This window comes from Colletotrichum scovillei (genome assembly GCF_011075155.1).
Source record: "Colletotrichum scovillei strain TJNH1 chromosome Unknown Contig00002, whole genome shotgun sequence".
NCBI classification, from domain to species: Eukaryota; Fungi; Ascomycota; class Sordariomycetes; order Glomerellales; family Glomerellaceae; genus Colletotrichum; species Colletotrichum scovillei.
In genome coordinates this window covers 1,384,529-1,396,901 of record NW_023336260.1, presented here as the reverse complement: position 1 = coordinate 1,396,901, position 12,373 = coordinate 1,384,529, and the positions used below count along the sequence as shown (strand labels likewise).

At 52.7% G+C, this 12,373-nt stretch overlaps 5 protein-coding genes across 5 annotated transcripts; 3 read left to right on the top strand and 2 right to left on the bottom strand.

Moving 5' to 3' along the window:
* Positions 1–485: 485 nt before the first annotated feature.
* HER10_EVM0002669 (transposase) lies at positions 486–989 on the top strand (the record flags this gene model as incomplete). Its single annotated transcript, XM_035472371.1, has 1 exon — positions 486–989. One exon carries the CDS (start codon positions 486–488, stop codon positions 987–989), a length of 504 nt encoding a protein of 167 aa, XP_035336992.1.
* A 1,233-nt stretch (positions 990–2,222) lies between these two features.
* Positions 2,223–3,391, top strand: HER10_EVM0008303 (uncharacterized protein; the record flags this gene model as incomplete). The annotated part of the gene is made up of 2 exons (XM_035477830.1): positions 2,223–3,329; positions 3,386–3,391. 2 exons carry the CDS (start codon positions 2,223–2,225, stop codon positions 3,389–3,391), a joined length of 1,113 nt encoding a protein of 370 aa, XP_035337431.1.
* Positions 3,392–3,678: 287 nt separating this feature from the next.
* HER10_EVM0002586 (3-hydroxyacyl-CoA dehydrogenase) lies at positions 3,679–5,767 on the bottom strand. Its single transcript, XM_035472292.1, has 3 exons — positions 5,550–5,767; positions 4,858–5,490; positions 3,679–4,799 (listed from the first exon to the last, which is right to left on the bottom strand). The coding sequence occupies exons 1-3, from the start codon at positions 5,623–5,625 to the stop codon at positions 3,730–3,732; spliced, it is 1,779 nt and encodes a 592-aa protein (XP_035336985.1). The 5' UTR covers positions 5,626–5,767; the 3' UTR covers positions 3,679–3,729.
* Positions 5,768–6,798: 1,031 nt separating this feature from the next.
* Positions 6,799–8,634, bottom strand: HER10_EVM0005618 (major facilitator superfamily transporter). Its single transcript, XM_035475226.1, has 4 exons — positions 8,406–8,634; positions 8,229–8,332; positions 7,121–8,168; positions 6,799–7,031 (listed from the first exon to the last, which is right to left on the bottom strand). Exons 1-4 carry the CDS (start codon positions 8,526–8,528, stop codon positions 6,861–6,863), a joined length of 1,446 nt encoding a protein of 481 aa, XP_035337219.1. The 5' UTR covers positions 8,529–8,634; the 3' UTR covers positions 6,799–6,860.
* A 1,759-nt stretch (positions 8,635–10,393) lies between these two features.
* HER10_EVM0002840 (amidase) lies at positions 10,394–12,321 on the top strand (the record flags this gene model as incomplete). The annotated part of the gene is made up of 5 exons (XM_035472534.1): positions 10,394–10,717; positions 10,792–11,203; positions 11,277–11,939; positions 12,009–12,152; positions 12,212–12,321. The coding sequence occupies exons 1-5, from the start codon at positions 10,430–10,432 to the stop codon at positions 12,319–12,321; spliced, it is 1,617 nt and encodes a 538-aa protein (XP_035337002.1). The 5' UTR covers positions 10,394–10,429.
* Between the last annotated feature and the right edge of the window lie 52 nt (positions 12,322–12,373).

Below are 12,373 nucleotides of genomic sequence, written 5' to 3'. Positions count from 1 at the left end.
AAGACGGTCCAACAACAGTGGTTTCCATTACATCTGGTTCCATACGATGGGTGGGAGTTTACAGCAACAGATAATGGCTGGACTACAGACTTAACTGCCATTGAATGGTTAGAGAAGGTGTTTATCCCACAGACTATGCCCGAGGCTGAGGGCGAGGCTCGACTGTTGATTGTGGATGGGCATGGGAGTCATACGACGACAGACTTCATGTGGAATTGCTATATTAACAATATCCATTTACTGTTCTTACCACCACACTCCTCTCATGTCCTCCAGCCACTTGACCAGTCTGTCTTCAGCCCTGTTAAGTCAGCCTATCGGAAGGAGCTCGGTTACTTGTCTCAATGGAACGACTCTACCATTATAGGTAAAAGGAACTTCCTGGACTGTTACCAGAAGGCTCGACTTGCTGGTCTATCAGTCTCGAACATCAGAAGTGGTTGGAAGTGGACTGGTCTACACCCTGTAGCGATGGTTAAGCCCTGATGAACCCTATGGTATTACCTGAGCCTTCTGCTGCCCACCACACCCAAACCAACCAGTCGGGGCAAAAGCGATGCCATAATGGTCAACAAACTACCCCTGTTGAGCCATGGGATTCTGCTTCCTCTGCAGTGGTCTGGTCGACACCCAGGAAGCTGGCAGAGCTCAGCGGTCAACTGCACTTATACACCCAACTCGACAATGATACCAGCACTCAACGGCTGCTGTTCAGGAAGGTGAAAAAAGGCTTCACAGAGCAGGCCTGGCAACTGGCAGCTGCCCAGCAGCAGCTGGCTCACCTGAGGGCTCAAGTTACCAACGCTGCAGTTAGGAAGAGGAAGACTGTTCAGATCGATCCCAACACGAAGTTTGCGAACATCAGGGATATCCATCGGGCTCAAATCGAAGCGGGTGAAAAGGAGGTTATTACGGCTGAATCCAGCGACTCTGAATGCCCTAGTGAGGCTGGCAGTTGTATTGTAGTGGGTGTGGTTGAGGATCAATAGTTAATAGTAATGAGGAGGTTGGGTTGTGATCCCATCGTTTTTGTGGGTGCCAGAAACAGGGGGGTGCCAGGAAGTGGGGGGTTTGACTTACTGTCCCACATGTGTGTTGATGCGACGGATGCGTCCGGTCACATCCAATCACAATAGCCATTTTTCTTCTATGGAGATGAAGCAAGGGGTGATTTACCTTGGGGACTAGCTGATCGATCTGGAACCCATTCGACTGTCCAACTCCGTAAGTTCCCTGCAATGCGAACCATACTCTCCTCTTCCAGAGGACTATCGCCCCTATTACTAGTCAGCCTACCTTTTGTGAATGGTGCTACTAATCTCGTGGGTTCTCAACAAGTACCTTATCAAAAAGGCTGGCGCAGGTTTTAGATGTACACCATCCGCGGCTTCTTCTCCAAGACCAAGGAAAACCCCAGAAATCTTGAGATCGTAGAGAGTCAGGGCTGCGAGTCAGATGTCAGGATGACGAATTAGTGCGGTCTGGTGAGGAGGTCGGTTGCTCCGCCGTCTCGCTGCATAGTTGTTTGTCAAACACTGAGGTGTGTAGAGAGGCTTAAAGACTGACCTGAAGACAAAGGGATCAGAAGATTAAACAATATTAAGCTACTTAAGTTGCAACAGAGTAGCATGTTTGCCTCCTGCCCACTTGCCTGTTTACCACTCTCAACAAATATCCCTGTCAGAAGGAACGCCCCATCGACGCATCCCCCTCCTTTCCAGGCTGATAATGCTTTCCGGCCGAACTAAAAGTAAAGCTTCAGGCGGCAATCCTGACTCTGCCAAGATTCTCACCAACTTCTGCTCGTACGCCTTCGAGGATTCTTTTGTGCGACATTTTCGGCCGCCTCTTTCGTCCCCTGCAGAGCTCTACCACTGAGGATTAGCCGCCTCCGGCGAGTCCCTGGAACAATGAGCGCGGAAATCGAGGAAGTGATCCGGTCACGTCTTAACGCAGTGGAGGAAATAATGAACATCACCCATCAGCCTGCGTTGTCAATAGGTGTCATCCATCATGGGAAAGAACTTTTTAGACACAACTGGGGTATTATCAACCAAGAGACTGGCCAAACACCAAACAGCGGTACTCTGTACTGCATTGCATCTCTTTCGAAAGCCTTCGTTTCCGCCGCTGTAGACATTCTCGTCCAACGTCAGGAGCTGAGTTGGGATACTACAGTGGCCCAAGTTCTTCCAGGGTACAGTCGATATGATCACGATGCGATGCTTAATGGCATGACGCTGCGAGACATTTGCTCTCATCGGACCGGCCTATTTGGTCTTGACGAGATCATTCAAGGAATGGACGGGCGTATTCTCCTTCCAAAAAGCGAGGTTGTCAATATAGTCAACGCTCTACCAAAGAAGTTCGGATTCCGAACAGACTTCCATTACAACAACGCCCTATTCGAATTGGCCGGTGCAATAATCGAGCGGATTTCTGGATCCCAGACATGGGGACACTTCCTCAAGGAACAGCTATTCGACCCATTGGAGATGAAGCGGACAACGGCCTTCCGCAGCGTCCATAAGACTGACGACAACATTGCTACGCCATACATGTGTCTGACAGACGGCTCGCTGTGCAAGATAGAACCCACCGAGCTATCTGCGGATTCTATGAACGGCGGCTCTGGAGGACTGCGCAGCTCCGTGAATGATCTTCTCAAGTGGTGTTCCAGCCTGTTGGCATCATTTGATGAGAAAAGCACCGCCAGTCCCATTCGTTACAAATTACCAATCTTTGATCGTGCCAATATGGCCAATCCGAGCTCTGTTGAGGATGGCGACTACTGCACCGGGTGGTGCTATCATCAAACCCCCTCGAAACTGGGATTAATCTCCCCGAATCGAAGCCTGCTTTCACCAGTTCTCGGGACCAACTCTGAATCCCTACTCATCTACGGCCACCAAGGCGACGTTCCCGGGTATACGTGTTCCTTGTATCTTATCCCAAAGACACAGTCTGCTATTGTCGTCCTGTCCAACGGTACTGGCCTCTCTGACGCTACCGACTGGATTGCCCAGGACATCATCCAGGCGATGTACAGCCTGAAGCCAACCGTTGATTTTGTCTTCACTGCGCAACAGGCATCAATTCTCTACAAGACCAGGTTCAAGAGGCTGTTTCAATTGCCGCTCGAGGAACATAGAAAGATGGGGACGCCTACTCCGCCCTTGGACGACTTCACTGGGGAGTATGTAATGGAGAACCTGGACATCGCCACTCTCAACATCGAAGCTGGGCCCGAAGACTCATCAACTGGTCTTCGCATGAGTGTCAATGGTCTCGCGGATCAGGAATACCACTTGTGGCATTATCATGCGGACGTATGGTCTTACCTTCCGGAGAGCGCTGACCAATGTTTGAGACGAGGTCTCGACAGAAGTGACTGGACCTCGTACCTTATCTCATTTCAGAGGGATGCAAAAGGTCAAGTCGGGAAATTGTGCTGGACTATGTGTGGCGTGAGTGTGAACTTTTACAAAGGACAGTGAGATTATGAGTCTCGTTGATGGGTCATGGGTTTTAAGGATGTGACGAAAAGGAGACTTTGAGAGGGGTACCGTAAAGGCCGAGATTGCGTTGATTAAGTTCAATTGACGAGACAACCGCCCAAACCGGGATATCGATCTATAGCTTCTATACACAATTCTCGCCAGAACAACTCCTGTGACCCCCAAACGCCATCTAAACCGTCTACTATCCATTCCACTCAGATTACCAAGTCTAAATTCGAAGAACAGCAATGCCAGAGATAGTGCGGTTATCGTCAGAGAAGATCTTCTTCTTCTCAGATCCATCCACATTACAGCGGTAAATGCTGCCGCCAAGATCGCTGAAGTAAACATGTCCGTTCTCCTGGTCCAACTTGACACCGATCGCCTCATTGAGGTGTCTCACCAAAATCTCATACTTCTTGGACCCCTCAGACAGCAACAGCAATCCTGTCATAGGATCGATGTTGGCCCGGTTCAGGGTGTTGCCCTTGGGAATTTCTCCACGATCAGTCCAAAAAATAGTATGCGTCTCCTCATCAACCTCCAAGTCAATCGGCTCCGGCAAGTCGCCGAGGAAACACTCGATGTCGTCTCTTGTCTCAGCCGTCTTGCCCACCGGCATCTCAATGTTCACGCAGAAGATGCGGCCCTGTCCGGACTTGGGGGCGCCCTTCTGAGTCCAGTAGAACTTGCCCAGCTTCGGCGCGACGGAGATGCCGACGCACCACGTCTTCAAATCTGAGGCGTCGTTGCCGGCGATGATGAGAGTCTCGAGGTCGCTTCCGTCGAGGTTGGAGCGGTAGACTTTCATACCCTCGCGGTCGCAGAAGTAAATCTTCTTGGAGGCCGGTTCGATGATGAGTTGCTTAGGCGTGTTGATGGTACCGGGCTCGAAGAGGGACTTGACATCTGTGCCGTCGAGGTTTGAAGAGAGGACGGCGCCGTCTTGCTTGCCTGGTGTGCCCATGCAGGTCCAGATCATGCGCTGGGTGTCGTTGGCGTCAATGTCGATGCCGTCGGGGACGTGTTGCCGGTCGACGAGGACGCGCTCTAGCTTGCCCTCTGATGAGAGTTGGAGAACCTGTCCGGAGGCTGAAGCGTCGTTTTCGTTCGCCAAGCCGAGATCGAGGGCGACGATCTTGGGGAGATGGGGGTAAAGACCGCCCTTCGATGACTTGTTGCCGAGACGGCCCTTGGAAATGTACTCGCGTTGCAGGAAGTCGACTGTGTTCTCGGGAGACAGGCCGCGCTCCTTGACGTAGTGGTCTTCAATGAAGGCGACAGTGTCGAGACCAACCTCTGTTGTTTCATTAGTCACTCGATCTGTGTCAGACAGATTGATGAATGTTGCACTTACCGTCCATCATCGTGCAAGGACCCTTGCCGTGCTTGCTGAGCTCGTAAAACAAGGTATCAATCTCCTCGGGGCTCGACACGCCTTCAGCGAGAATCGACAATGTCTCTCTCTTAATCGCAGCCCACAACCGGTTGAACACAAAGCCGGTAGACTCCTTGCGCGCAGTAAACGGCCTAGTTCCAACCTCCTTCTGCCTCTCCGTCATGAAGGGGAAGATCTCCGGGTTCGTGAAGCCGTCCGTCATCAGCTCGACGACCATGTTGTGCGGGGGCATGTAGTAATGCGTGTTCATGATGCGCGTCTTGGTCTCATCCCTCACTTTGCCGAGCATTTCTGAAGATCTGTACGAGGAGGAGTTGCTGGCGAGGATGGCGTCTGCGGGCGCGTGAGCCTCCAAGTCAGCAAAGGTGTCTGTCTTGATTTGGATCCGCTCAGGGACGGCTTCGATTACGAGCCAGGCGTTCGCGACTGCAGTTTCGAGGTCGGTAAAGACTTGGACGGTTCCGGGGCGCTTGCGACCTGATGCTGGGTATGTGTCTACATTTTGCTTGACGTAGTCCAGGCAGGGCTGATGTTGCTTAGCGTCGGGTTCGCGGACCTGGACGTTGTAGCCGCCGGATGCCCATGTGCAGGCTGGTTTGGTATGTTAGGTTACTGATCAAATGGCATGGTTAGATGTAAATCGAACTCACCGATGCGACGGCCAAGTACGCCGCCTCCCAGCACAGCAACCGGGCGGTCGCCGTAGTTTGATGGTAGTGAAGTCATTGATGTGTTGGAAATGTGAGAGTTGAGAATTAAAGTGATAGTTCAGGGTCTAATGATGTAAGATCTACAGTGCAGAATGACACCTCAGAAAAGCCAAGACGGCAGATGAACTTATATATGCATCGAAGACGGGGCTGCAGATCAGTCTAGAAGCTAGAGAAAGCTTCCGTCAAACATTTTGGCGGAGCACATCGTCATTCCCCTGAGCGCTCGCAAGTCGCCGAGGTTGCCGGAGACCCGTCAAGTCGGTCATCGTGGGTCCCGATAACGAGCCTGCAATCCTTAGTAAGTGGACTTGAGCGGTCTGGTTTGGTGGCGCGAAGCGAATAGCAGAGGGACAAACGCATTGACGGCTGTGGGTATGACGCAAGTTTCGATGATGGGCCTTGGACTATGAATCGGGTTTCGGTGCCGATCGCGGGTCGGTGTCGCCGGTACAGAATCCACTTTAATATTGAAAACGTTGATTTGGCAGCCAAAAGGCACGTTGAGGTGTCGAGCACAACCTGAATGATGATGGGACCAAGCTATAATAAGAACAAGTTCAATTCCGTCTTATCATAATGAGCGCGAAACAGCGAGATAGTGAGCTGCTTTACGAGCAGACGCTACCTTTGGTTTGGGAAAAAGAGCTACATCTCAAATCCGTCACCTCGGCACTTGGTGGGGCGGGCCCGTTCTTTTGGTTCCGGCCTCGGCACCCGCGAGCTTGTAAAGTGGACCCGTCAGCTCCCGGCCTCGGCAATTCCAAGAATATCTGTCAGGGTCCGCGTCGGTCTCGCTCTGGACGGAAGGGGTCTCTCTGAAAGTGCCGTGCGACGTGGGGGCAGTTTGAATTATTTCCGATCAGGTGCGGCCCTTATTCCGTTGCTTGTGGTCTGTCCCGATTCGAAATACATCCCTATCCTCCCCGGATTCCGTTTACTTTGGTGTTCAGCAGCATTTCTGCTTTTGACCTCCACACGGCTTGCCTTCGAATAGACTCAAGACACAGGGAACCTACCTCAGGCGAAGTCATGGTCATCTTGAGCTGTGCAAAGCAATGGCCTAGACTTCGAATCACGATCGCCCAATCTTAGCTGCTCGTCAAGACATTTCCACCAACCGCAAAAAATCATCATGAATCCACTTTTCAACGAAGGGCTCAATAAGGAACTCTTGATTTTCACTATAGCGTCATCTTCTGTAGTCAGTGAATACAACATCTCAACCATTTTCCGCACGCTTTAATACTCTCAGACTTGCTCATCGTCGTCCTTCGCAATAGGTCCCTTGGTGATGGATCCAGTCTCCCCCGCCTCAGCATTGAGCACACGCCGCTTTTCTTCCCTATGCGTGAGCAGGGTGAGCCCACTGGTCCAGACAATCAAGGCAATCGAGCTGGCGATCATGGCCCACATGCCCCTCTGCAGACCCAAATATCAGCACACGTTTCATTCCCAACAGTATGGTTCTCGAACCCTCACCGGGCAGAAAAAACAGGAGGGCTACTTACGGTAAACCACGGTGCCATTGAAGCGCCGTAGAAGATGATGCTCCACCACGCGTTGACGGCGTTACTGCCCAGATTCATACCCGCGAGAACGACGCCGCGGAAGATGCCCTCCTCGTACCTCATCGCATCATTACACCACGCGAAGAACGTGGCCTGGCACGCATACACAGCACCAGCCCAGTAGTACGCGCCAAACACGACCGATGTTGACGCAGCGCTAGTTGGGTCTCTAGCAGCAACGAGAACCATCGCAGAAGTTGCCACGCCAGTGATGCCGATAAAGTATGCGACAAGGTACCGCTTCCCACCTAGGAAATCCGTCAAAGTCGCCCAGAAGAGCGTCGAGACGATGCCAACAGCGGGTACGCCGGTGGGATAGTTGTTGAGCTGGGCGACAGTGTACTTATGCGTCGGGTGGCTCTTCATGTACAGACCCAACAGGGAATTCGTGCTAAATGACTCTGTCTCGCCGGCAATGATCCAGAGCATGACGAAACCCCACCAGTACCAGGACGTGAGCACCTTCTTCGCGAAGCGGAACGTCAGCGGCGAACGCTCCTGGATCTCGGGCACGCGGGACCTCGCCAGGACCTTCTCCTCTTCCGTGAAGTAGAAGGCCGTTGTGGTGTGGGGCGTATCGGGGAAGCACACGAAGCCGTAGATGGCGACGGGCACAGTCATCAGTCCGTCAATGATGAAGAGCCAGCGCCAGCCGGAGAGGCCGTGCAGACCGTTCATGCTGCTGTGAATGCCCGTTTGGATGAAACCGCCGAAGAAGGTGCCTGCGAGGCCGGAGGCCGTGAAGATGCCGCTGCGCTTGCCGAGCTCGCGCTCAGTGTACCACGCGCCGAGGATGTAGTGCGTTCCGACAAAGGTTGAGGCCTCTGCTATGCCTTGGAAGAAGCGGATGGCCATGATGGATTGTGGGCTGTGAACGCTGGCGGTGCACATTGTCAGGCCGCCCCAGATGATCATCATGAGAGGGAACCAGATGCGCGGTTTGACGTAGTGGAGGGACAGGTTGGATGGGATTTGTCCGATAACGTAGCTGGGTGGGTTGTTAGTCGTTGTTAAGGAGGTGCAGTCTGATGACAAGCTCTTGACTTACCCGACTGTGAAGCATGTGTTGATCTCGTTGAGCTGATTCCCCACGAACCCCAACTCCTCCTTCATGCCGGATACGTATGCATTGTTCAGATTGGTACGATCAAGCTAGGAGGATATGTTAGAACCTTGCTGCCCATCATGATCAACAGGTAAAACCTGCGAAGAGATATTGACTCACGTAGTTGACCAGGTAACTCAAGCAACAAAAGGTCAAGATGAAGAAGTCAATCTTGGAAACGAGCTTCTTCTCACCCGGTTGATACTGCACGTTCAGATATTGACGGACTTTCTCGAAAGCCATGTTGGGCGATGGGTTCGGCAAGGGATACCGCAAACAAACAAGCCTCTGTTGAATCGGCAAATCAACTTATGGAGTGCCAATTGATGGATGGCGGTAACAAGTTGACCAGCCCAAGCACACCGTTCACCGTGGCAGATGCACCTGAACCCTGACCGACGTGAAGGTCTTATGAGAATTGCAACCATAAGCCGTTTGCACCCTGTTGCTAGCTGTCTCCAAGTTGTCAAGAGTCAAGCTCGACACTTATCGCGGGCCGGTATCTCCCAAGAGATAAGGAATATGGTCACAGGAATAAAGAGCAGGGGTCTTGCGATAGGGCTGGCGTTGTTTTCCCCCGTACGGTAATCGAGACCGGGGGATAATCAGCGTCACAGGAACCGTTTAGGCGTTCTTTGACATCCTCTTTGAGTATAGTTTCTTATCTCAATGGCTGTCGCCGTGTAGGCGATCGGTGTTTACCCGACTCAGTTGAGCTATTGTCGGCTCCCCGTGTTGGTCGGCTCTTGTCGCAAAGCGTTGTGATTCGATATTCCTGTTGCACTGTGAGCAACCAAGGTGCCGTTATCAAATGCTGGAGATCGTAGGCACCCCGCAACGAACCAGAATGGAACGATAAGCTCAGGGCTCTCCCCGGAGACGTCGTCCGATGGTTGTCCGAGAGGGTTAGCGAGAAGCTAGGGAGATGCCCTTCAGCCTCTTCAAACACGCCGGATACGCTCTGGACGTGGTCGCGATAGTTCAGACGCGGCGATGGGGTGTAGCGTAGTGCTTCAAGTCTTGATGGCGAGCGTTTGCGATGGCGACCGTAGAATTGAACGCGACGATGGGAAGGCTCGGCGATATCGATTTGAGAGAATTTTAGGTAGGGCTAAGGCTCTTTTAGACGCGTCCCACTTTGCTAGAGCGCGTTCTCAATTGACTTTCGAATACTTGGTGAAGAGGTTTTCTAGAATTGAACTACACCATCTCATTCGTAAACTCATTGAGCATCTACGGTCATACATGTACTATACGTAGGTTTTACCAGTGCTGCGGGAAAAGGAACCCGGCAGCGACCCTCACGGTCACATGGCGGCGTTTATTCCGGTGCGACAGCGGAGCTAATTCATTAGGTTCAATCTGAAGACACTGGCTGTCTGCGTCATGGACCATAATGAGTAGCACCGGAATTGCCCTCCCGCGTTACACAGAGCGTTAGCTTCATTGAGATCACCATTGTTGGCGGTTTCTTTGCTTGATCGTAGAGAGCTGGCACGCGCGGGGAGGACGACTTAGCGTCCTTTCCAAGACTAGGGGGCAGTCCACACTCCAGCATTGCCCCTCCATGAACGTGCTTTGAAGGATGTCTTTACCCATGGGGCCGTAGGTACTGGAAAAGTCCCCGCTTCTATGCAGTAGAGCTCATCGAAACGAGTTGACTTTGTACAGGCCTGACAGCCTGTGTTCAAGCTTATCAAGGTGAATTGAGTTGGTGGTCGAGGTCTCCGCACGACGTCTCAACATGAATGTTCCCCGGCTGTCTTATCTGTCGCGTCAACTGGCCCCTCGCAACACCACAGTTCCCGCGGATCCGAACTGACACTGTAACCCGTCACTTTGGTCTGTCTCCTCAGATCTCGGGCGATGCGCCCCGAATCAAATCACCGATGACCGGTGCGGCGCGGGGCGGTTTGTTCGCGCCATATCGCTCCTAGACTACGAATGTAGTAATACTTAGGCCACCAGTAGCCGTTGCTGGTTTTATTTAACAGTTCCGGAGCCGGGCTTGGTGTGTTTAAACTCAACTCGTGAAGAGGCTATCGTTTTCCCTGACCACCTAAATATCTTATCGGTCGCGAACCAAGGAGACATCCTCATACGCAACATTCAAGCTGATTATCTCAGCCAATAACTATTTTACTATGGGTAGCATCAAGACCGAGACATGGGAGTTGGCAGCCGCCAAGAAACGAGAGTCACTCGCGGCGTCACTCCCCTCAGAATGGCTGGTTCCCAAGAACCTACTTCCGCCGGATTCTCAAGACGATGTCACATCGTGGCCGGAGACTTCGGGCTGGTTCACGGAGAAAGAGCTCGCCATCACGAACAGCGACGCCGCCGATCTGATCCCCAAGCTCGCATCCGGAGAACTCAAGTCGTTAGAGGTCACAAAAGCATTCTGCAAGAAGGCCGTTGCCGCCCATCAGTTGGTGAGTACCCCTCTCCTCTCCTCCGCCCAACTCCCTTCACTTGCAGGTGGGCTCTTCACTCACAAGTAAATCAGACAAACTGCCTCTCAGAAACGTGTTTCGACCGCGCACTTGCAACAGCAAAAGCCAGAGATGAGTACCTCGAGCGCACCGGAAAGCCCATCGGGCCCTTCCACGGCCTGCCCATCTCACTCAAAGACAACTTCAATCTCAAGGGGCTTGATGCCACCGTAGGCTTCGTTTCTCACATCGACAACCCCGCCGAGTACGACGCTGCCCTCGCCACGCTGCTGGAGGAGGCCGGCGCCGTATTTTACGTCAAGACGAACGTGCCGACGGCGATGATGATTGCGGAATCGGTCAATAATGTCTTTGGCCGAACGGTGAACCCCAGAAACAGGAATCTTACCAGCGGTGGGAGCTCCGGTGGAGAGTCTGCACTTATCTCGTTCAAGGGCAGCCCGCTTGGTGTCGGAACGGATATCGGTAAGTCTTAGATCACTCCAATTCTGGTTGTTGCTTGAGCGAAGGTCAGACGCTGATTCTCTCATTCGTGAAGGCGGTTCTCTCCGCATTCCCGCCGCTTGCACCGGCATCTTCACCCTCCGGCCATCTTTCGGCCGCTTCCCTACCCTAGGTTGCCGCTCCGGCATGGGCGGCCAGGAAGCCGTGCAATCTGTCAACGGCCCCATGACCCGAACCATTACCGACCTCGAACTCTACAGCAAAACCGTCGTCAACCAAAAGACCTGGCTCCACGACCCGCGCTGCGTCCCGATCCCGTGGCGCGAGGTGCAACTCCCTTCGAAGCTGAAGATTGCAGTAATGTGGAACGACGGCATGGTCAGGCCCACACCGCCCGTCACCCGCGCGCTCAAGGCGACTGTCGAGAAGCTGAAGGCCGCTGGTAGCGATATCGAGATTGTCGACTGGGAGCCTGTCGACCACAGGCAGGGACTGACTCTGCTGGAGCGCATGTTTGTCGCTGATGGCGGTATCTCCATTCAGAAAGAGCTCGAGAAGTCGGGAGAACCACTCAGGCCTGAGATGGCGGCGTACGGAACCGCAAAGGAGCTCGGGACGTACGATATGTGGCAGCTTCACCTTGAACGCACCGCGTTCCAGAAACGGTATCTCGATCGGTGGAACGCGGCGGGCATCGATGCGATTCTGTGCCCTACGACGCCGTTTGCGAGTGTGAAGAGCGGTGGTTTCAAGCATGGTGAGTTCGAAGATCATGACCACCTCTTTGACTTGTCTTGAGGAGCTGTGCTAATCCATGAACTTACAGTTGGATACACGGGTGTCTACAATGTCCTCGACTACTCTTGCGTTTCCTTCCCGACTGGCTTGACAGCAGACCAAAGCTTGGACACGCCTCTCGACTCTACGGAGAAGCCACTCAGCAAAGACTGCGAGGCTATCCACGCCGAATGTAAGTCATGTTTGATTTGTTATAATCAAGGACCAACATGGCTAATGTTTTCTACTCAGATGATGCCGCGACAGTACATGGCATGCCCATCAGCCTTCAATTGGTTGCTCGGCGGCTGGAAGAGGAGAAGGCGATAGCCATGGTCAAACATGTTCTTAGCGTGATCTGAGACTATTCAGCAAGCCACGAATAGATGTATTTTCTAAATATCAAGAACTATG

What these genes read in the sequence shown, in the direction of transcription:
- HER10_EVM0005618 (XM_035475226.1), bottom strand. Translation starts at nt 8,528, where the DNA reads ATGGCTTTCGAGAAAGTCCGTCAATATCTGAACGTGCAGTATCAACCG. An exon ending in TGAGTTACCTGGTCAACTAC is followed by an intron (nt 8,333 to 8,405) that starts GTGAGTCAATAT and finishes ATATCCTCCTAG; the next exon opens with CTTGATCGTACCAATCTGAA. An exon ending in CAATGGCACCGTGGTTTACC is followed by an intron (nt 7,032 to 7,120) that starts GTAAGTAGCCCT and finishes TTGGGTCTGCAG; the next exon opens with AGGGGCATGTGGGCCATGAT.
- HER10_EVM0002586 (XM_035472292.1), bottom strand. Translation starts at nt 5,625, where the DNA reads ATGACTTCACTACCATCAAACTACGGCGACCGCCCGGTTGCTGTGCTG. An exon ending in CGTACTTGGCCGTCGCATCG is followed by an intron (nt 5,491 to 5,549) that starts GTGAGTTCGATT and finishes ATACCAAACCAG; the next exon opens with CCTGCACATGGGCATCCGGC. An exon ending in TCCTTGCACGATGATGGACG is followed by an intron (nt 4,800 to 4,857) that starts GTAAGTGCAACA and finishes ATGAAACAACAG; the next exon opens with AGGTTGGTCTCGACACTGTC.